This window comes from Rhincodon typus, chromosome 10, assembly GCF_021869965.1.
Source record: "Rhincodon typus isolate 14 chromosome 10, sRhiTyp1.1, whole genome shotgun sequence".
In the NCBI taxonomy this organism is placed as follows: domain Eukaryota; kingdom Metazoa; phylum Chordata; class Chondrichthyes; order Orectolobiformes; family Rhincodontidae; genus Rhincodon; species Rhincodon typus.
In genome coordinates, this window is record NC_063341.1 from 23,668,733 (window position 1) to 23,693,266 (window position 24,534).

Below are 24,534 nucleotides of genomic sequence, written 5' to 3' on the forward strand. Positions count from 1 at the left end.
GTAGCGGTGAAGGCCCACTATCTTAGGAGTGTAACTTTAATTAAATCTAGGGAGTCGATCACTCCCTTTTATGTCAGTAAAATATTTAGAAAAACATTAACCTGGGTCTTTAGTTAATAAAATATGACCTTGGCATCTTACCAAATCAAGGAGGAGAGTCCGAAGTGGCTTTGAAAGATGCAAAGATCGTAAGTATAAAAATAGCAAAGGCAGCTTGGATTTGCACAGAGGGTAAGCTTTCATCCAGTGGATCTGTAGGAACAATGGAAAGGAACTCCAGGGCTTCATCCCATTCCTCAAAAACATCACAAATAAGGCAACATGATTTTTCTACTGCAGAAAAGATTATAAAAGCGAAAGGTATGAAAAGCAAGACCTTCAGCATGAATGAGGGCAAAACAACGCAAATGAGAAACACAGTGACAAAGGATTCAAAGAGGAAAAAAGAGAGAAATGAGAAAGCCCTGTCAGAAAGCTCCTTCAGTGCTGATGGTAAGGTGACAAGCTGCACTGTGGTGGACGTGGACAATGTAGTAAGCTCAGATGAGAGTGAGGAGCAGATTGCCCTGATTGAAACTGAAGCACTAGAGGAAGGTAAGAGTTGGTTGTGAGAAGTGGAAGAGGGGCTGCGATTGGGGAGAGCAATGGCCTGCACTTAAATTTAAAAAAAAATTCTTGTTTGGAATCAGGTTTTGTGTCGTTTCAGTTCTCCCTGTTTATCTTTACGGGTTTTCTTCAACCCTTTTCACTACATATCCACAACTCATTTATATCAGACTGAAATCAAAAATGGTTAATTAATGTTAGAATAAATGCAAAAGCAAAGTTGCTGGAATAGCTCAGCAGGTCTGGCAGAATCTGTGAAGGAAAAAATAGAGTTAACATGGTTCCGAGGAAGGGTCACCAGACCTGAAACGTTAACTCTGTTTTTTCCTTCACAGATGCTGCCAGACCTGCTGAGCTTTTCCAGCAACTTTGTTTTTGTTCCTGATTTACAGCATCTGCAGTTCTTTCAATTTTTAGTTAGAATAGATGCAGTTGTTTTCAAAAGGTACAATTGCAACCTTCAGAGATCCATCATTTTTGATCTTGTTCAGTTGCTGTAAAAAACTGAGCCTAAAAGCTAAGGATACCACTCCTCCAGCACATAAATCTGTGCAATTGACGAAAATATTTGGCTGCAATGGTGGTCATGGAGTGTCTTGGATCATATCGTGTATCCAAGTGGTTCTTTTCAGATTTGGGTAAATATAATTAAAAGAAGGCTCAACAACAGCAATTTGCTTAAATATGAATGCTTATTAAGTAATAATAAATTATGATAATGGCAACAATAAATGATTATAGTGGTAATAATAAAGGGAAAAGAAAAGAGAAAAAAAGCAACAAGTCTCACGCCTATCAAGAAAAAGCAACAAGTCTCATGTTCTTCTGCCTATCAGAGACCCCTCAATTGATGGCTGGTCAGGAGGCTTAGGTTCGCTCCTGGCACTGTTCATGATTCCGAGTCAAAGCGAAGTCCATAAGCACCAGCTTAGAACGAAACTCTCTCTCTTATAGAGTGCGACAAACAGCCAGCACAAAGAAAGCAGATAAACAGTTGGCTGGTACAGAAAACACAGGATGGGAAAACAAGTGCAAGTGTCATCTTTGGCTCGTAAAGGAATGTTCACAGGACTCATTCAAGCTCATGCAGCTTGTCAAGTATCATCAACAATTTTAGCCATTCAGCCCATCCTATACAATCTATCTTCTCACGCAACCGTCGAATATCATCATTAACTTTTAGCCCTTCAGGCCATCCTATACATGATGTTAACTTTACATTAGGCTTTAATTGATGAGTGTGCTTAAAGTTCTAATGCCCCCTGTCAAACATACAGGATTGTCCCCGATTTATGAGTACAGACTTATGAATGCTCGTACTTAGAAACGTGATTACACAGGGGTGTAACTTTAAAGATCTGACATATGAACATTTCTTGTATTTACGAATGGCTACCTTACATCGTCCTGCATTATGTCCTGACTTACATACAAATCGACTCCAGTTCACGAACCTGATCGCAACCCAGTGCTGCGCGTACATCCATTATTTTATAATTACTTTCAGACAAAATTAGTTATAGATTTAGAATTCTGTATTTACCTGCGTCTCGACTTGTAGTATTTTGTTACAAGAACATATGGGCTGCCTGCCACATTACTACCTATCACACGCCTATAGCACCTCTCTTGTCTAATACTAGCCTATTCTACCATCTTGCGGTACCCAGAAGAACTCGCCACTCACTAGGCATCACAGAATAGACAGGCATCCTTGACACCATCTTTAAACTCTGGCTGAAAACCTAACTAAGCATTGTCAGTGATGAGCAACACCATCATACCAACGTAATTTGTTCCACAGATTCACAACTCTCTGAGAGAAGTAATTTCTCCTCTTGAAACCATAATTGAAACATTTTAAAACTTAGGCTGAATCTTGTCATATCTTAGCTAAGCATCAATTTCATTGAGTTTGACAGAGGATTTCACTCCATGAAGCTCAGCAAGATTACTCACCATATCATCCTAAACTCACTTCATTCCCTACCAACCCTGTCCACATGGTGATGCTCTCATATGATGCTAGCTTGATCCTACCACTGACTATACCTTGAGAAACTTATCATTGTCAGGATATCCTGAAACAGATCAGCATCCCTGGTGCCTGCGCTATCTTTAAAAGGCACTGCACACTCCCATTAACAGTCAGTATGGTGCTGCCTGCAAGGTGACTGGCATTTGTCCTGGTCACGGCAGGGAAAGGGAAATGGACATCTTGCTTTGTGGAGTCGAACCTAGAAATCCCAGGAGTTGGGTGGTGCATAGGACAGCTGTCCCCTTCTCCTAGGATCAGCAGTGGAGACCACATACCAAACCCTGCTAGATCAGAGCAAAGTTATCACCCAGGTCAGTGCAGCTTCAGCCATCATGAGCAATGTTGCAAGAATGTTAACAAACGTCTCCACTCTGCCACCACCCTGTTACCTCACACCCTCCCCTCTACCTCACACTCTCTTTCCGATACTTCACACAACCTCCCTGCTACCACAAAACCTCTTTGCTACCTCACACTCTCACCCTTACCATACACCATCTCCACTGCCTCATACTTTTTCCACCTCTGCTACTGCAAACACCTTACTCCTTGCTCTCTACCACTCTCACTATTGCCTGCAACATCTTCCCTCACTCGCTGTTCCCACCCCAACACCCAATATCACCAACACTGCCTGCCCTCGATTTTGCTTGTTCACTCATTCAGGAAAATCCACCACCTTTCCCTACGTGCACCAGCATCAACTACCATGCCACCTACTTTCATTGCACTTAACCCCAAGATTTCTCTCATTACAGGAGGCAATCAGTGAACAACAGGGCAGAAAGATCCAAGGCAGTTGGTGTGTTGCTAGACATTTGGTCCTCTACCTCTTACAAGGAGAGGACCCTGATCGTAGGTGGCTGACCAATTGCGCCCAAGGTCTTGGACAGTCTCAGGACCCCCGTACTGAAGGCGGTCTTCTTTGCTGTGACTGAAGCCTAATGACAACTATGAGAAACTTCCATGCTCTGTGTCAGTGCTAAACAGCAAGGCAAGGCAGAAGTAATGTGATTTTGATAGCTCAGGCTGAGGCAGCAAAGCACAAAAAGAAAAGGCAGGGTTGCTCTCAGCATCCAGGTATGCCCTAGGGGAGTGAATGCTTAGAGAGCAAGGGAAGAGTCCTAACCTGCAGCCAGGTCCAGGTGTGAGCTGGATATTGTTGCTGCAAGCAAAGCGTCCTTGCTGTAGCATTACAATGTTAGTTTCCAGTATGTCCTGAAAGGCAGCACTCAACTACAGTGTAAGTGGACAGAAAAAGATGCCATGAGGGTCCTGAGAGTCTGGAAGATGTCAGGTGCCACCATTCGTGGATAGAAGGTGAGAGTGCAGATGCCCTGGAGATGTTGTTGCTGGGTGTCCAAGATGGTGGCTTAAAGAGACAAGCGATGAGTTGGAGTGGCCAGGTTTTGGAAACCTTTGGAATTCCCTGAATTTGAGGTTGGGAATTGTCAACGTCTTTTTCTTTGATTTATTCATAGAATACGGACATTACTGGTTGGGCCAGCATTTATTGCTCATCCCTGTTGCCCTTGAGAAGCTGATGGTAATCAGCCTTCTTGAACAGCTGTAAGTAGACCCACAATACCATTAGGGAAGGAGTTCCAAGATTTTGACCCAGTAACACTGAAGGAACAATGATAATATTTCCAAGTCAGGATGGTGAGTGGCTTGCAGAGGAACTTGCAGCTGGTGGTTTTCCCATGTACCTGATGCCCTTTTACTTCTAGATAGCAGTGGTCATGGGTACAGAAGGTGCCTTGGTGAATTTCTGAATTTCTCGTATATGGTACACACTGCTGCTGACTGTCTCTGGTGGTGGGATTGGATGTTTGTGATTTTGGTTGCAATAACATGGTCTGCTTTGTCCTGAATGGTGTCAAGCTTCTCGAGTGTTGTTGTAGCTACACCCATTCAGGCACATGGGGAGTATTCCATCACCCTCCTGAACATGCATCTTGTAGATGATGGACAGTCTTTGGAAGCGATTTACTTACCGCAGTATTCATAGCCTCAGATCTGTTGTTGCTCCCAATGTATTTATATGGTGAATGAGTTCAGCTTCTGGTCAATGGTTACCCTCAGGACATTGGGGAATTCAGTGAAAATAATACTACTGAATGTCAAAGGGAGATAGATTCTCTTTGGTTGGAGATGGACGTTGTATGACATTTGTGTGGCATGAATGTTACTTGCCATTGCTAACCCAAACCTGTATTTTGTCCAGGTTTTGCATTTGGACATGGATTGCTCCAATACCTGAGGAGTCGTAATTGATGCTGGCTATTGTGCAATCATTAAAGAACATTGACACCTCTGGCCTATGACAGAGGAAAGTTTCCTTGTGACAAATGGTAGGATAGGAAGGTGCACGTTAATTTGTTGTTAGTGAGGCCAACAATAGGCAATAATCCCAGGTAATAGGCATCTCACCACTGCCTATTGATATTCTTGTCTTGATGTTTCGAACTGCGGAAGTGCAAGTTTGATCCCAATGTATTTCTTCCTGACTTCTTGCCATGGTATATGTTCTTCAGGACTTATAAGGTTCTGCCCACTGTCTTTGCAATAGGTGCACACATATTTCCACTCTTTGTGAAGGATATTTCTTTGGCAACCATGTATTACTCCATTTAGTGTGAAACAATCAAGTACACATGTAATTTGAGCATTATTTCTTCACAAGCACCCCTTGATCTCGGATTTGATCTGAACATGTCCTAAGCAAATAATCCTGCACACTGCTTTCTTTCAGTAGCGACATTAGTGATCCACAACTTCTCTCCATCCACATGCATGGCCTGCACGTGCACATTAACTCCTTAAGAAAACTTGATTTCCACATAGTTTTATATTTGAAAATTATTGTAAGTTTTAATTTTGTTTTGTGAAATATGTAGCCTAGTATCACTGTTAATCTTGCATTCTCATGTCCTGTGGTTTTCACAAGAACTGTTTTTGAACTTTCTACTCAACAGTTCAATTGCAGTTTCATATCAAATTTCATGGCTGTCTCACTCATGTTGCCAATGTAATATGACCCTACCACCTATTTGATGGGTGGTAGAATGGTGAAACTGCAAATTGATGGAGTGAGATTAGAGGATTATAATGGTGATAGTGGGTATAATCCTCATTAATAGGTCTCTTGAATTTACTAGCAAGAATTTCATCTCGACGGCTAGAAAATGCCACTTGTTGCCCCTGACACCAAGAAAGGCCTCCCTTGGCTTCTTTGCAACTCTCTCACATTTTCACCATCACCTACATTGTTCAGGCCATGGGAAGATTCTGACTTTGATTTATATTCTGGAGTTTATTGGTCAAATATAAATTCCACCAGCAACAGTGGCAGATTTGAATACATAGCATTAGCCTGGGCCTCTAGATTACTCCCTTAGTGATATTATCACTCTATTACTACCTCCCATGATTTGTGATATTAATTTTATTATAAACTCTGGTAATCGTGAGAATCAGCACCCTTGAGGTTGTCTGTCAAGGAAATTAAGCTCACTGTCAGATTAGAAATGGAAGAATGAAGTCCTGCTTTTAATTTCAGATTTCTCCCCATGCCTGCTTCCTTGAAATATTGGGGTCAATGTTTCTATTAAGTTGAATGAAGTTTATAGAGGAGCTGGATGGTCTAGTGATATTATTGCTAAACTATTAATCCAGACGCCCTGGGTGCCCGAGTTCAAAACTGCTATGGCAGATGGTGGAATCTGAATTCAACAATAATCTGGAAATAATGAACTCATGATGACCATGAAACCATTGCTGATTGTCAGGGAACACCTATCTGGTCCACTAATGTCCTTAAGGAAGGAAATCTGCCATCCTTACCTGGTCTGGGTCCAGACACACAGCAACGTGACTGACTCTTAAACTGCCGTCTGGGCAATTAGGGAAAGGCAATAAATGCTAGTCCAGCCGTGATGCCCACATCAATGAATGAATAAAAAGAAAATCTACTAATTAAAATTTGTCTGCAATTAATGTCATCTTCTGCAATACGCAGGAAGAAAAACCAGGACAGAATAGCTTCACATACGAAATGACATCTAAGTATTGCATTGCTAATAACCAAACAATTGTACTTCAACAGGAAGGACAGAACAAAACTAACAGAAAAAGGGACAAGTAGAGCATGATACAAGAAACATAGGAGATAACTCTTGATGTTTAAGATGGGTTTAGCTTTGTTTGATTAAAAACAGACTGTAATAATCTGATATGCCTGCCTGCTCTTCTTAAACAGGTATCAAGCACCGAAGGCCAGGCATCTGCGAGTGTATTCTCACATTCCTTACCTTGTTGCTGATTCTTGTCTCATTCCCAGTCTCTGTCTGGTTCTGTGTTAAGGCAAGTATCATAGTAACAAAACACTGCATCAGCATTTTTGGGAAGGTTGGGTTCAGTGGGTATGAGGTATTTCCAGGGCTTTAATATTTGACCTACAAATAAGAGATTGTGTGTTTTTGTTTAGATATTGACCATCATTTGCCAAGGTTGGGCATGGCCAGTAACTGCTTAGCAGTATGCCACCTAATGGGGAGCAACACAGAAAAAAATTTAGGATCCAAAAGAAAACAAAACTGACACTAAACCAGAAATTATTGCAAATACATAGCAAGACAGTTAATATTTAACAGGCAGTAAACATTGAAGGAATCTTAACACTTTCCGCTTGGATTTGTTGGCAGTAACCAATCCTCACTCGTATGATCATCATCTTTTTATTTGTGGTGCAGATAGTCCAAGAATATGAGCGTGCAGTGATATTCAGATTGGGACGATTACTACCAGGAAGACCCAGGGGACCAGGTGGGTATTTGCACCTTCCCGTGGCATATTAGGATCGGTGACACATTGATGCCAGCGTTGTAACTTTTGTCTGTATGCAAGATGAAGTTTAAGTATTTTATTTTGATGATATTTCTTTTCAAAAAGGAAATATCAGCCAATGAATTCACAACCAGAGCCTCAGTTTAGGTGTACAGGTATTTTCAATTGTTTATTGTAATTGTGGGAGTATCATCACAGCATGCAACCTTCTCAGGGAAACTAGAAATGGAGAATAATTTGCACGAGTATCCATATCTTCAAGAAACTACTTTAAGAAAACATGAAAAATGTAAACTGGCAACATAATCAAATAGTTTAAATTGGTTAGGTGTTCATAATTAGACTGGTCCTAACAGTATAGAATTATTACATTCTGCGATGAAATTGTCAATCTTAAGAGTTCACCAAGGCATGTTTTGTCCAATTTGTCTCTGAACAGCTAGACTTTGAAAATAAATAGATAAGGGGTAATTTATCATTCCAGATTGACACAGTTTTAGTAGGTTTTTAGAAAGACTAAAACCACGGAATAATCGATATGTGCTTCTCAAAAATAGTACCCTGAAATTTAGTGACTAAGAGAGAAGCAATGTAAAGGAAGTTGGTCCTCAATGACTAACACCAATAGGTAAAAGGATTGAGTTCCTGATCCCCTGCTTCACACATGGGATTGGATGTGAAATAAGTTCAGACTGATTATTTGTTGCTAACTATGTTATAGCTGCATCGTCTCCACACAGCTCCTTTGAAAGTAGCATTCTAGAGAGTGGGATTAGTAAATTTATTTTAAGATTTTTTCCAATAATATTTTGGTCTCATTTAAAACAGTCGAGATGTTGAGCCACTGATAAAGGATTATAAAAAGTGGATAAGATTTATTACGATATAAGTGGTTCTTCATTGGTTCACATTTTAGGCCTCTTTTTCTTCATGCCCTGTCTGGACACATACCATACTGTGGATCTACGAATCAAAACCCTGGAGATCCCGTTTCATGAAGTAAGCATATAAAAGACAAACATGTGATAAAAGTACACCCTCTCTCAGGCTCCAGGAAATACACAATGCCAAATTGTTGTATATTAGAGGATAAATATTGTTAAATAGAGTCCAGGTCCACATTTTTAGTGACAAGTTTAGTTCAGTTAATCACAGTCCATAAAACACAAAACTACTAACTGCTTTCCTTTTGGTATCCATCATCAAATCAACTGTTCAACAAATTAAACAATTAACAATCACTATCCAGCAAGGGCCTTGCAACAATAACAAAAGGAAAGGGTTGAGAAAGAGGAAGAGACTAAATTAAAATGGAGCTGGAAGGGAAATAATGCATCCCGGTCCGTGTAGTGCCTACCTTTCTCTAAATACCTCGACAGTACTGGTGAACACTGCAGGCTCCTTCTCCTAGAACACCCAAATATGAACATAGATGCAGAAGATGAGCAGGGAGTCAGCATGGCCTGTTGATTGCTACTTTAGCCAGGCCCAGGAGCAGGTCCATGAGGAGGTCTTCCAAATTACCTGTCCCCTCCACACCAGGTGCCCAAAGATCAGAAGTGTGGGGCTGAAGTGCAGCCTAAAGAATACTAACAAGTTTTTAAAATAACGTAACAGGGAGTGCAATCTTCCTCAGCCAATATACATACGATCCACATATTCTACAACACTGCAAAATAAACAGTATCCCATTGATTACTTTTTTTTTTAAAACACAAGTTTATTAAACACAACTGAATGGTTTTCCCCCACCAATAAATCACCCGGGTTTACTATTAATCAATTTATATGCAAAACCTAACAAGAAAAATGCAATATCACCAAAGGTGAGGGAGAAGTAGGGAGAAAGTGTGGTGGCTAAACCAAAATGCAGTTAGAGGGGAAATAAGGCACTCAACTCCCTGTGGTGCCCAAGTATCTCTCTGAAGGAATTGTGAGCTCCCCAAATGATTACTAGCTACATATATTTATACAATCAATATCCACCCAATTAACTCTTAATTAATATATCACCTATTTCATGTTTTATTAGGTCTCAGACATCCCTTCAGACCATATTAGATGATAAAAGATAAAACAAAACAAAAATCAAACAAGACAAAACAACACAACAACGTATTACATCGTTCTTTTTTCTCTTTTGCACATTAAAGTTCCAAATGTCCTTTCTTTTAATATATCTAACAGTTTATTCGAGCTTGCTCCTTCCTTTGTAAAACAATCAGATAACTGACTGCTCCTATCCATCCATTTCAGTTTGGAGATTTCCCCATTTTCCACCATCTGTTTTAAAGCTGACACTGTTGACCCTCAGTCACTGCTGCCTCACAGTGCCAGCTACCCGGGTTCACTTCCATCCTTGGGTGACTGTTTGAAGTTTGTGCGTTCTCTCTGTGTCTGCATGAGTTTCATCCAGGTGCTCTGGTTTTCCTCTCACAGTCCAAAGATGTGCAGATTAGGTGGATTAGCCACAGGAAATGCAGGGTTATAGGGATAGGGCAGGGGGGTGGGTCCAGGTGGGATGCTTTTCGGAGGGGTAGTGTGAATGTGATGGGCTAAATGGCCTACGTCCATGCAGGGGGGGATTTTATGATTCTATTTACCTCCCTTTCCCACAATAAATATTTTTTAAAATCTCCTGCACAGCTTAGCATATGAAGAATCACTAAAAATAACAAGTTTCCAATTTTGGCATCTCCCAGATATGGAAACTTCAAAACATAATGCTCCATTTTTAATTTTTTTCAATGTTTTATTATCCAAATGATACCTCCCTCCTGCTCTCAAATCTACTTGTTCAGAACTAGCATTTGGACTTGTTTGCATGCCCAGCCAATTAAACTACCCAATTAGATTTTGTAATTCGTCCATTTCAGTTTTGGAAGCTGCTGCATCTTTTTGTGAGGCCCTACTTTAACAAATAGCAATGGGGCTAATGTTTTCTAAATAAGATTGCTGAAGCAAAGTGACATTTAATTCATTCTGCTCGATTTCCAAGTCAATGTACTTAAAAGCCCGATTTACAATTTTGAATTCTGATTTAAGACTATTTATGACAATGTCTTCAAATTCACTGTTTCCACTACACAAAGAAAATCCCCATACATCATCAAGATGCCTGAAAGCTACCCATCATGGAGCAAGTAAAACATGGCAGAATCTGCTTTTAACTGCAGACATCCCAACTTTAACAACAGACCTTACTGAGAAGTAACAAACATTAGTGACATCACTTAGACCAAATTTACATTTACTGAACTTCCAGAGTGTCCCCACTGCATTTGGTGCCTCTTTTGAAGGATGAAGAAATAATTCCTTCTTAAGCTGGTCTCCCTGCAGAAATGTATCTTTAATGTCAACTGATCTACAATCCTTAACAAAAACTGGGAAAATCCACAAAATTGTTTTTCCTGCTGTCGATGAATCTACCCTTATATCTTGGTCTCCCAAATTTTCTCCAAAACCTCATGCCATAGGTCTTGCTTTAGCTTTGTATATCCAATCAGGAGCCTCCTTCATGGTGGGTAGCCACCTATATATGATAGGGGCGACTGTCCCCTATCTGGGACCTCTGTGTGTACCCCCACATTCTCTCCAGCTTTTGTAATTCCTTGTTCTATGCATTCTTTCATTCACTTGACTTCTAGTTTCTTTGTGACCACTAAGACTTTCCAATCACTTGGGCTTCTCCTCCTGGTGGTATTCCTGGTTTGCACTATATTTCTTGCTCTTGTTAACCTACACTCTTTATCGTGCTTTTTCTCTCTTTCTGGACCATTACTGTTTGACCTCCCCCTCCTATTAATAGAATTTCTTTCTAGGGACATGTTCACTTCCAGTCCTGTAGTTTGAGCTTACACCGAGTTTTCTTGCATTCCATCTTTGTACTTCAAGTGGCCAATCGTTGGCCTTAACATCCTACCCCTCATCCTACACAACCATCCAGCTTTAATATTTTTTGGTGGCCTTTTCTGCATTTCTCCATGACAAGCCCTTTCTAATAAATATTGGACTTACACACCTACTTTTGGCAGTTGGTCTTTGGTATCAATAGCCTCATATTGATCATTAGAACTGATCTGTCCATCAGACAAACTGTGAATTGTAGCCATTTGATCCTTATGGCCAAGCAGCATTTGGATACAGGAGACACTCGGCTCCTCATTATTTTCTGTAACTCCTTCAGAATCTGAAAATTTGTAATCCATACCAAGCAACCTTAAAGAGCGTACATGAACAAAGTTTTTCCCATGCTATATAATTATTACTTTTCTATCTTTACCAATAACCTTCCCCCATGCCAGACTGTCCATTCTTTCAGTCTCTTCAGTTTTTGATGCCTTTACCTCAAGGCTCCTGAATTCTTTCTGAGCAAATGGCTTTAATGAAGGATTTTCTGTCTGTATGTAGTGCATTCAAATGTTCTGAAAAAATAGAATTTATTGTTGCCCCCTTCCCAAGCTGGGGGGCTGTTCACTTATTACAGGTAGAACTTTAGGATTCCTATTAAAAATGAGCAAACTTGGATTATACCCTTTAACCATCTGTAATTAATTCTTATCACATAGACCCATGCCAATGCAGATGATAATTTACAGTTTGGCTGATCTGCCAAAATATTTTTAACCTTTTCATTTTTTACTTCATAGTTCCTTTCACATACCCTATTGCTGAAAGTGCTTTCTGCTGCTGTTTCATAATTAATTTGTTCATATTTGTACACAAATCTTTAAATGGACCATTTGCGAACAACACACTCCTCCCCAAACTCCCAAATCAGAAAAAAAAGTGCCAGTGGTCCAAATCTAGTCCTTATCCACTTTTCCACTAACTTATCCACAATTATTTTCTTAGATGTAGAACATAGAACAGTACAGCACAGTACAGGCCCTTCTGCCCACGATGTTGTGCCGAACTTTTACCCTAAACCTAAGGTCTATCTAACCTCTACCGCTTATACTGTCATCCATATGCCTATCTAATAGCCGCTTAAATGCCCCTAATGAGGCCGACTCCACTACCCTCTCCGGCAATGCATTCCATGCCCCTTCTCACTCTGAGTAAAGAGCCTACCTCGGACGTCTTCCCGATATCTACCTCCTTTCACTTTAAAACTATGTCCCCTCATAAAAGCTACCTCCAACCTAGGAAAAAGTCTCTGGCTGTCTACTCTATCTATACCTCTGATCATTTTGTACACCTCTATCAAGTCACCTCTCATCCTTCGTTGTTCTAAAGAGAAAAGCCCTAGCTCTCTCAACCTTTCCTCGTAAGACCTTCCCTCCATTCCAGGCAACATCCTGGTAAATCTCCTCTGCACCTTTATTAACACTTCCACATCTTTCCTGCAAGGAGGTGACCAGAACTGGACACAATACTCCAGATGTTAGCTGAACCAGGCTTTTGTATAGCTGGAGCATAACTTCACGGCTCTTGAACTCAATCCCTCTATTAATGAAAGCTAACACACCATACGCCTTCTTAACAACTCTATCCACCTGGTGGCAGCTCTCAGGGAACTGTGAACGTGAACCCCAAAATCCCTCTGCTCCTCCACACTGCCAAGAATCTTTCCGTTAACACTGTATTCTGCTTTCAAGTTTGTCCTTCCAAAATGAATCACCTCACACTTTTCAGGGTTAAACTCCATCTGCCACTTCTCAGCCCAGCTCTGCATTCTATCAATGTCCCTTTGTAACCTAGAACTGCCCTCCGCACTGTCCACAACGCGACCCACCTTCGTATCGCCCGCAAACTTGCTAATCCACCCTTCCACTCCTTCATCCAAATCATTTACAAAAATCACAAATAGAAGAGGACCCAGAACAGATCCTTGTGGTACACCACTCGTAACTGAGCACCATGTTGAATATTTTCCGTCCGCTACCACCCTTTGTCTTCTAAGGGTCAGCCAATTCTGAATCCAATCTGCCACATTTCCCCCTATCCCATGCCTCCTTACCTTCTGCATGAGCCTACCATGGGGAACTTTATCAAACACCTTACTTAAATCCATGTATACCACATCCACTGCTCCACCTTCATCCACGTGTTTGGTCACCTCTTCAAAGAATTCAATAACGTTTGTGAGGCATGATCTATCCCTCATAAATCCATGCTGACTATGGCTTCCAAGTGATCATAAATCCTGTCTCTCAGAGCCCCTTCCAATAATTTGCCCACCACTGACGTAAGACTAACTGGCCTGTAATTTCCGGGGTTATCCCTGCTCCCTTTTTTGAACAAGGGAATGATGTTTGCCTCTTCCCAATCTTCCGGCACTATACCTGTGGACAGTGAGGACGAAAAGATCATCGCCAAAGGCCCTGCGATCTTATCCCTTATTTCCCATAGAATCCTTGGATAAATCCCATCAGGCCCGGGGGACTTATCTTCTTCAACTTCCTCAGAATTCCTAGCACATCTTCTTTACTAACATTAACCTCCTCTAGCCTACCTGCCTGTTTCACAATGTCCTCCTCTACAACTAGGTCCCTCTCAGTTGTGAATACTGAAGAAAAGTATTCATTAAGGACCTCTCCTATCTCTTTAGGCTCTGTGCATAAATTCCCTTTACAATCCTTGATCGGCCCTACCCTTTCTCTGATCATTCTCTTGTTCTGCACATACGTGTAAAAAGCCTTGGAGTTTTCCTTGATCCTATCCGCCAAGGTTTTCTCATGCCCCCTTATAGCTCTCCTAAGCCCTTTCTTCAGCTCCTTCCTGGCTAACTTGTATCCCTCTACAGCCTTTTCTGTTCCTCTTTTCCTAAACCTTACATAAGCCTCCTTCTTCCTCTTAACCAGTCGTTCGACCTCTCTCGAGAACCATGGTTCCCTCACTCGACCGCATCTTCTCTGCCTGCTAGGGACAAACATATTGAGCACATGCAGTGTGCATTCCTTAAACAATCTCCATGTTTCTGTGGTGCTCTTCCCTGACAGCATCTGTTCCCAATTTATGTTACCCAGTTCTTGCCTAACAGAATTATAATTACCCTTCCCCCAGTTGTAAACTTTACCCTGCAGTATGTACCTATCCTTATCCATGACTATCGTGAAAGAAACAGAGTTATGATCGCTACCGCCAAAATGCTCTCCTACCAACAGGTCTAACACTTGGCCCAGTTCATTGCCAAGCACCAAATCCAAAGTGGCCTCTCCTCGTGTTGGTCTATCTACGTACTGTGTCAGGAATCCTTCCTGAATGCACTGGACAAAATCTGCTCCATCTAAACTGTTACAACTAAAATGTTTCCAATCATTATTTGGAAAGTTGAAGTCACCCATGACTACAACCCTGTGACTTCTGCACCTTTCCAGTATCTGCCTCCTAATCCGCTCCTCTACTTCTCTGCAACTATAAGGGGGTCTGTAAAAAAAACCCCAACAAAGTGACTGCTCCTTTCTTGTTCCTGACCTCAACCCAAACTGACTCTGTAGACATATCATTCTCGAACTGCCTTTCAGTAGCTGCTATACTCGCCCTGACTAGCAATGCCACTCCCCCACCTCTTTTTCCACCCTCCCTATTTCTTTTAAAGCATCTAAATCCTGGAACTTCCAACAACCATTCCTGTCCCTGAGTTACCCAAGTTTCTGTAACGGCCACAACATCGTAGTTCCACGTACCGACCCATGCTCTAAGTAGTTCCAAGTACGGACCCATGCTCTAAGTATTTATGTTGTTTTATCGTCAACTGACAAAATTTAGTTGCCAAATCTTCAAAATGTTTCCTTTCTTCATCTCATATCTTAAATCCAAAGCCACTACAAATCTTACACCTGTCACTTAACTCTTCTATGAGCTTATCATATTCATTTTCACCACTGTATTAATCGTAACCTTAACAGAGCCACTCCACATCCTTCTCCTTCTTTCCTGTCCTTCTGATATGTCAAACAAACTTGAATGTTCAGGTTCCCAACTGTAACTTTGCAACAATGTTCTCTTGTGGCTATATTATCTCGCTCATTTATTTCTATCTGTGCAAATGTAGAGCTATCAATATTGAACGTATCTAATTGATTCCATTTAGCATTTGATTTTTGACTGTTTCTCCTGAAATAGAAAGAGTTGTAACACTCAAGGTCCTACCATTTATTTTGCAGGTCATATCCAGTGACATGGTGACTGCTCAAGTGAATGCTATCTGCTATTATCGGGTAGAAAATGCCTCCCTCTCTTTAACAACAGTCAGTAACACATCTGTCTCAGTATCGCTGCTGGTGCAAACTATTATGAAACGGAACTTAGCTAGTCGGAAATTCAATGAAATTCTCCTGGAGAGGAAACCTATTGGTGATGAAATCAAGGTATACAAATTGAAAATAGCTGCACTCCTCTCATTTTCAAAGTTAGTATTTGTTGCCCCTTTCTCGAAGATCATGCCATGACATTTTCTGGTTTCTGGCCCCAAATAATCTCTCTTTCCTTTCCTGAATGTTTTGTTATTAACTCCCTGGAAGTTCCCCTGTCTGAAAATAGTCTGTTTGAATTCTTTCAGTTTAATTTTCATCCTGTCAACCACACGGACATAAAATCACCACTTTTGTGTTGTTACTACAATTATTGCACCTTATCCAATCTTGTCCTGTTCAATTTCTCTGTTGTGTTCCACACAGATGAACAGTTCATCCAAACCCACTGTTTTTTCTGTATAGTGCACCTTAAATGCATCTGCATCTCCTTCTATCCCTATGCAGTCATCTCAAAAATACCCTATGATTCCATCCTTGTGCCCCTTCTTTTCTTCATCTATATGCTCCAACTCCCGAATTAGGCCAATTGATTCAGCCCTGTGGTTTCCACCATCATTATCAACTCAGTGAAGCCAATTACTTTTCCAAAATCAGGCCATGGTTCAGCCATATTTTTTTCAAATTCAACATCTCCAAGATTACAACCACCCTATTCACCTCCTGCCAATAAATATGTAACCCTTTTTCCATGTCTTCTGTCTGTTCACTCATACTGAAACATACAGTATGGAACTGCGATATCTTAGTTTATCCTGATTAGTGCGTCAAACTCCATATTGTAAACATTACAAAGTCTCGTACTTGCTGTGGCAATGATGTAGGCCCTACCCAAGTCATCAATATACTAGAAATTCTAGATAAAATACACCAACTTGTTTTATTTTTCTGCATCATTTGTGAAAGTTACTTTACTTTGTTGTTGAAGATATTTTAATGAAATGTAGGAGTATTGCAAGTTAATTGATTAAGTCGGAGCGTGGATACAATGCCACCCATTAGGGGAATGTGGTGGCCTGGTGGTATTATCACTAGACCATTAATTCACGGACACAGGTAATGTTCTGTGGAGCTGGGTTTGAATCTCGCCATGTCAGACAGTGGAATTTGAATTCAATTTTAAAAAAAAAAAATCTAGAAATAAGAGTCTATGGTGACCATGAAACAGTTGTCAATTGTTGGAAAAACCCATCTGGTTGATGGATGTTCTTTAGGGAAGGAAACTGCTGTCCTTACCTGGTCTGGTGTACATGTGACTCCAGACCCACAGAAACATGGTTGATTCTGAACTGCCCTCTGGGGAATTAAGGGTGGGCAATAAATGCTGGCTTAGCCAGCAACAACCTGGAAATTAATAAGAAACAAAATTCTTTACCAAGGCAATGACGGAGCAGGCAATAGGCCTTCTGAAGTTGAGGTTTAATTGCTTGGACTGGCATGGAGTTGGGGGTGGGGGGAGCGTGGGGGCTTGCAATACATTAGAGAGTTCGCTGTATAGTCCTTGAATGCTGTGTCCTGCACAACTGCAGCAGGCAAAGAGAGGATGTGATAGATACTTACAAACTGGGTGAGTGGAAGCAGTCTTCTGAGGAGAAGGGTGAGAACACGGAGCTGGACGAACATCTGGTGCATGATAGAGAACAGTATCAAGCGTTATGAGTGGAGTGACATTCGTTGACCGTAAAAATTGTCAGTGCTTGACTTGCAAGAGGCAAATGCAGCTTCGGTTTGTTTTGGTGCATTTAAAGAAAAGTGAATGTTTTGAGGTGTCTGAAGGCTTTCCTGTTTATGATGGTCCTACAATAAACAACAGTAAGATGCTGGGATATGGTGGGCATTGAGGTGACAGTAGCAGTGACTTAGAGAAGATTGTAAGATCTATTCTGAAGAAGGGTCACTAGACACAAAACATTAACTCTGCTTTCACTATAGACGCTGCCAGACCTGCTGAGTTTCTCCAGCAATTTCTATTTTGTACGATGGGTTAAAGATAACTGAGCTGTGTGGCTTGCAGGTTAAGTTGTGAAAAGTGTAGCAATATGCAGCTGCCCATTGCAAGGAGGTTCAATGGTGCCACTTATGCCTTGTGAGAAGCGTTGGTTTGTGGTTGCTATGCTACCACATTGACAGCGAAGGGCAATTCCAGACTGCAACACTTGACCTGGTGTAGAGCTGGAGTTCCAAGATGGTGCAAATGCCAGAGATGCTGGTATATCTCAGAGAAAACCTCCAGCTACAGCATGTGGGCAAATCAGGCTTGCATTGAATGTAAGGGGTGCCAGAGAGTTGAGGTAAGTAGCTAATGAGGCAGGTTTGGGACAAGCAAAACCCACTTGGCATTGCAAAGAGAAACTCTCCATGAAACACAGCCAAAAGGACACAGCCAAAATATGGGAATATTCAACAAGAAAACAAAGTGCTAGAGAAAATCAGCAGATCTGACAAATTCTGTAGAGAGAGAGAGAAAGAGAATGAACATTTTCAATTCAATTGGACTTCAGAACTGAAGAGAGGTGGAAAAGTGATGGGTTTTGTACTGTAGAAAAAGGTGGGGAGGAGAAGTGGAACAGAGCGAACGGTCAGGGCAAGGGTAGAGGTTGTGGGTGATTAGAGATTAATCAAGTAACAAAACAAATGCAAAGGGAACAGGGATGGATCTAGAGAAATGGGATGGGTCCAGAGTTGTTTTAATATAGGTTAACTCTGATAAAGCAAGACTATATAAAAAAAAAGAGACAGAAACAAAATGGGAGGACAGAGATCATGCTCTGAAGTTGTTGAACTCAATGTTGAGTTCAGAAGGCTGTTAAGTGCTGAAATGGAAAATGAGGTGCTGTTCCTTGCATTAAGCTGCACTGGACTGTGGACAGAAATGTGAGCATGAGAGCTTTCTGTTAATACCTTTTCTATATCTGATCTGACATCGAATTCTCTCTCTCACACACACACACACACACACACACACACACACGTCTGGCAGCATCTATGGAAAGAAATCAGGGTTAATGTTTTGGATCCAGTGATCCTTCCTCAGAACTTCCAGCAATTTCTGTTTTTGTTTCTGATTTCCAGCATCTGCAGTTCTTTCACTTTTTATTGAATTCTCACATTCTATTTGAATTCTCCTTTTCAAATCCATGGCCTGATTATTTCTTAATCCTTCAATCTCATTTGTTCAGAATATTTACACTTGGTTGCTCTGTTTGCTCAGGTTCCATGTTCCATTCTTTTCTCACTGTCTGATTTGTTTTTCAAGCTTGCAGTCTAAATAACATAACATACCACAATGTTTTGGGCTAACAAGGTGTAGAGCTGGATGAACACAGCAGGCCAAGCAGCATCAGAGGAGCAGGAAAACTGACGTTTTGGGCCTAGACCCCCCAAAATATCAGCTTTCCTGCTCCGTTCATCCAGCTCTACACCTTGCTATCTCAGATTCTCCAGCATCTTCAGTTCCTTGTATCTCTGAAACAATGTTTTGGGCTGATGGGTATCAGTACAAGTCATACTAACAGCAAAATCTGGCACATTATCTTTCTCACAAACTGTGACAGTTTTGTGTACCAACAGCCAGGATACCATTATACCATATCAAAAGTAGTGATCTTTACAAAATTCAGTAGCTGGCTCAGAAAGCTGTTTACTGAAAAAGAACCATAAGATTTAACATAGATGTTATCTACATTATCTAACTACATCTAATGCAAGTATTCCTTCCTATACCCAACTTCCTCTTTCAATCCATGATCATTTTTAATTTCTATTTTCATTACACTGAACAAGTTTCAGTGAATGTTTAGGTCACAAGTAAGTACAGAAATTGCATATTCAGAACTTGGAGCATATGATACATTTTGTTCTAGACAAACCCAAAAACAAATAATGGTATAGTGGTGAGTTTTTCCATATCAAATTCCAGTCCAAAGTGACAAACCCTGTTGAAGTGCAAAGAAACAGCTAGTGAGTTATGATGATCTGAATGTTGTGCCTGAAAGGATGCTGGAAGAAGCTACAATAGTAACCTTCAAGAAGAAATTAGATATTTCCACGAAAGCAAAAAATTTGAAGGACCGTGAAAAAGAAATGAGCATTTGGCATTAACTGGATAGTGGTTTTGAAGATTTATGCAGACATTGGGATGTCTGCTTATTATGCCATAAGATTCTTTAGGTCCAAATTTTCAGCCCAGCTGAAACAGAAACAGAGGCAGACAGGGTACAAAAAATTCTGATGCCAACCAGAGGCTGGCTTGGGGCTAGCAGGGCTATTCACCCCCATGTGTCAGATGGTTGAAATGAAAGAATGACTTATATTAATAAAGCTACAACTGCTAGATATCTCAAAGCACTTTACAAGCACTAACATGCTTTTGTGTAGTTACTGTTGTAAAGGACTCAGAACAACCAATACGTACACAGCCAACTCTCACAAAAAGTGATGTGATAATCTGTTGTTATTGTGATGTTGATTAGGGATAGCTCCCTTGCTAGTTTTTGGAATAATATCATGAATTTTTAATGTCTGTACAACTAGGCAGTCAAGGACTAATGTTAATGTATCAAGCAATAGCTGGCACCTCTGACAGTGCATTCCTCCCTCAGTACTGTACTCGAGTGTCATCCCTGATTATTGTGGTCGAACCATGGAATGAACTTGAACTCAGAATGTTAAAATCAGGTGCAAAAGTGCAACGAATTGAATCACAGCTGATTAGCCTTAATTAGGTCATGTCAAACCTAATTAAAGGATGTCGACTGGGGTTTTCCAGTTTCTCATAGCTTCAGAGGCAGACATCTGGCTGCAGGCTGGGGGCCAGTGCTCCACAGAGACTTGTAGGCTTTTTCTCCCTGTTCAATTGCAACAGCAGATAAAGGCAAACCCATGGGACGATCTCTCCACCCATTCCCTTATAGTGTTGACTAGGCTATCTATATTTTAATTAAAGATATGGAAAAGTTGGCAAAAGGGTGCCTCCATGTTGTAACATGAACTCTGTTACTTATCATCCTTTCCAGACAACTGCTTCGCTCAAACTGGAAGGCTTTTGATTGGTTGGCCAGATTTGAGAGCTCATGCATCATCATTCAATGCCAATCGAGTAGCCAACCACAAGAAAATCCCAATGAGTTAACTACTTCTCCAGGGGAGAATGAGAATGAGGTCCAGAAACAGCCCTGACCTTTGTTTCCAACCACCAGAGAGAAACTGACACTGATTACATGCAGTGCATCTTGGTAAATAAATTGCCTACAAAGTACCCATAGTTTCAGTGGTGGGGTGCAAATTAAGAATGATAATTGTTTTGGTGCTATGCACACACACAGACTCTAGGGGTGGTGCTTACGTGGTGCCACTTTGGTAAGGATGTTAGGAGCGTGAGCAGGGAACATGCATTATGCAATTGATAAAGTCAGCGTGTAACACTAATTTGATGGTAGTTCTACCAGTTTAAGCCTTGTCACTTTTGATTACACCCTCTGTAAAAGTTGTACAATTGAATTTTCAATTGACAGCAGGAGAGAGCTCCCTACCAGAGGTTAGCTATGCTGTTGTATCACACAACTAGCCTGAAAGGGTTATCTCAGAAGCTTTGGAATAGTTCTGCTGCTAATATATAATTGGGTATCTTAGAAGGTAGTGTGAGTTTGACTCCAACAGGGTGTTTTACCTGACTGACGTAACAATGCTTACGTTATCTCTCATAATTAGGAAATTGGACATCGATAGCATGATATTGAAGAGATCAATGACATTTATTACAACTATTATGCACAAACATTACATTCCTCAGGAGTACAAGTGTCTGGGCTAGAATTAAGCTATTCGGTTACGACAGAGCAGCATTCTTCCAGTAGATTGTCATGCTTCAAGTGATCTGACGTAAGATGGAGTATGAAACACTTATGACCTCAGATCACATACCGTGATAAAGTAATAATATCATTGAGCATATCTCTTAAAGGTATAACATCATACTGACTGTGACACACTCAACAGGAGGTAGTTAGTTTGTTTGTTGTTAGTTGTTATTCAGTTCTACAGTCTACAGCCATGTACCATTGACCTAGTTACTATTTCCTAGGCAATGACAAAGTTTATTATCTAGTGCTAATGTAGTTAACAGACTTCAGCTAAGGTAATCTTATTGGTATGAAACACGCTACTCTTGCTTGTCAAATACATGCCTTCTTTGCTGAAGACTTACTCATGATTAATAAATCACACTTAACCTTCACAAGAAGTGGCTATATGTACGTCCAAAGAAGATCCCAGCAGAAACAGGTGCCAGTTGCAGGCAGCTCCTACAACAGAAATCATCATCAACTTTCATGTGAATTGCTGATTAATCTCTATGGGCCCTGTTTGAATGTCTACAAGTGTTTGGTGGTTTGATGATTGGTTAAAGTTAGTGAAGTCAGCAAGTCGTGTTGCACATGGATAAGGTTTTGGCCATGAATGCAAGGATCTGGCCAGACTACTCTGTCCCAGTTCTGGGTGCTATAGTTGCATTTCCCATGGGCTACAGCACAAGATAATGTAGATAAAGCAAAGATGATGACAAGCTATTTGCAAGAGAAGGTGAGGAATGAGAGAAGGTCTCTCAGCCAGGCCTCATACAGCTATGGCCTGTGATAGCACCTAAGTTCACTTAAGCCAGAACTAGTGCATGGTCTTTGCTTCACAAAGTAGATGTTCACAGAATTCTGCCACCTTTTGCATTCTCAGAGTGGGGTGAGGACAGAGCTGCCAGTGGCTGTGAAGCTGAATTTCATGGCACTCGGTTGATTTCAGATGTATGGACATCCCAGATCACTGTTTAGTTTTGCTGCATTAAAGAGATGCCAGATATTCTTGATACCAAGAAAACAGTTATGGCGTCCTTTCTGTATGAACAGAAGCAGGTAAGGTGTGCATGTGGTTTCGTTGGGATAGTGGGATTTCCTGTGGTACAGGTTGCCAGCAATTCACACACAGGCCTTTGCAGGCACTATATCTAAATACTGAGACGTGCCAACTGCAAAATGTTAATACTCACTGTGCAACTGATGAATAACTACACTGAGCGAATCATGGCGAATGCTGGGATCCTGATACTATGGTGCCGTGCCTCTCTCAAGACACATTCATGGCCTTTTTCATTATTTCCACTCATCCTTTTGACCATAAACTCTTTCTTAATGACTTTCACCAATCAGAATACGCTGTGATTTTAAGTAGAGCCGCCAGCTTTAAGTGGAGTTAGTCTCATATCGACTTGCTGAGATGTGTGGCTACTGAACAGCATATTTACCTTTGGGCTAAATTCCACTGTCATTAGAAGCAGCAGAGACAAAATGTTTCATGCTAGCTATATTATTTTGAACTAGCACTGATTAATCACACATCTCAGTCCTTGCACTCTTTTCTCTATTAATGAATTAGTCCATTACCTTTGCAGTATTCAGTTTGGAATCTAAATGCACTTAGAGTTATAGATTTGGCCATCAACGGTCATAGAACATACATAGACCTTATCATTCAGTTGGCTTCATACACGTTTATAATAAAGTGGTCAATTCATACATTATAAACTGTAATCTAATCATGGTTCCATGTTGTTTTGCAGACAGCACTGGATGCGGCAACCTGCAACTGGGGAATCAAGGTGGAACAGGCTGAAATGTATGTTTATGAAAGGAAATTCATCATGGAAACATGTTCAGAAATTGATCACAAAATAATATAATCACATTAGTTACTAGAATGAATTTCCAATGCCAGCCTTCACCCTGTAATAGCTCTCTGAATCATAAAGATGATCTTACAAGTTCATTCCAGGATTTGAGAGCATAACCTAAACCCAATGATGATGAGGGAATGCTGCATTGCCATGGCACCATTTTAGAAGCTTTCACAAAACCCCATGTGCCTGTTCAGGTGATGCAAGAGGTTGCATGCCCCATTTATACAGCAGAAGAGGGACTTGTCTGGTTAATATTCACAACCTAGATATTTATCTCACTACTGTTTGTCAAAATGTACTGTGTAGAAATTAACTGATTTGGTTATGGCATAACTACAGTTTTAAAAAATTCATTTACTGTTGAGGCATTGTACATTCTTTGAACATGAAAGACTCTCTATAAGTGAAAGCTGCTTTTCTTCTTCTGGCAAAAAATATACTTTGCTTAGAGGCATAGCTTTCAATTTCTGCTGATTTTTGTTTATAAAGGAATGCCTTGAGCGGATGTCCTAAAAATTTGAAATATCTATCATAAAGGTTGAATTTCTACATTTGCTTTAAATAACAGCAGCAATAACATAACTGCAAACCTCTACAGTTCAAACTAAAGCACACTACCAAGGCCTCCATAACGGCAGTCTGACCTGTATTGGATATTTTCCCCAATCTTTGTTTTGAACTAGTCATTAAATACTGGAGTCTAATGATTTCAAGTAATAAATCTGGTCCAAATCTGGTGAATTTATTTGGGTTATCAAAGCAGAGGTCATTTTGAAGAATGAGCCCTTGGCAAACATCAGGCTGCTGATCTGAGCACTTGTCCTTGCTTTCCTGAGAATCCCAGAGCGAGAATTTGATAAGCAAATGAACAGTAGCTTACATTAGTACATAAAATAAAATTTTCTGTTGTGAAAAGATCAATTTTATGACAAACCCAGGAAGATAGCTATTTTAAAAATATCCAGTCACTGGATGTGAGCATCGCTGCCAGCCCAGCATTTATTGTTAGTTTCTAGTTGCGCTTGAGAAGGTGGTGGTCAGCTCCTATGTAGAACTGCTGC

General features: G+C 40.7%; 1 protein-coding gene across 1 annotated transcript in view; it reads left to right on the plus strand.

Moving 5' to 3' along the window:
• The first annotated feature begins 243 nt into the window (after window positions 1-243).
• Window positions 244-24,534, plus strand: part of LOC109927026 (NPHS2 stomatin family member, podocin) — a 30,377-nt gene continuing 6,086 nt past the window's right edge. The window contains exons 1-6 of the mRNA XM_020526920.2: window positions 244-594; window positions 6,906-7,009; window positions 7,399-7,471; window positions 8,409-8,491; window positions 15,604-15,807; window positions 23,357-23,412. Of these exons, the coding sequence (XP_020382509.2) occupies window positions 264-594; window positions 6,906-7,009; window positions 7,399-7,471; window positions 8,409-8,491; window positions 15,604-15,807; window positions 23,357-23,412 (851 nt within the window). The 5' untranslated portion in view covers window positions 244-263. The remainder of the gene's footprint in view (window positions 595-6,905; window positions 7,010-7,398; window positions 7,472-8,408; window positions 8,492-15,603; window positions 15,808-23,356; window positions 23,413-24,534) is intronic.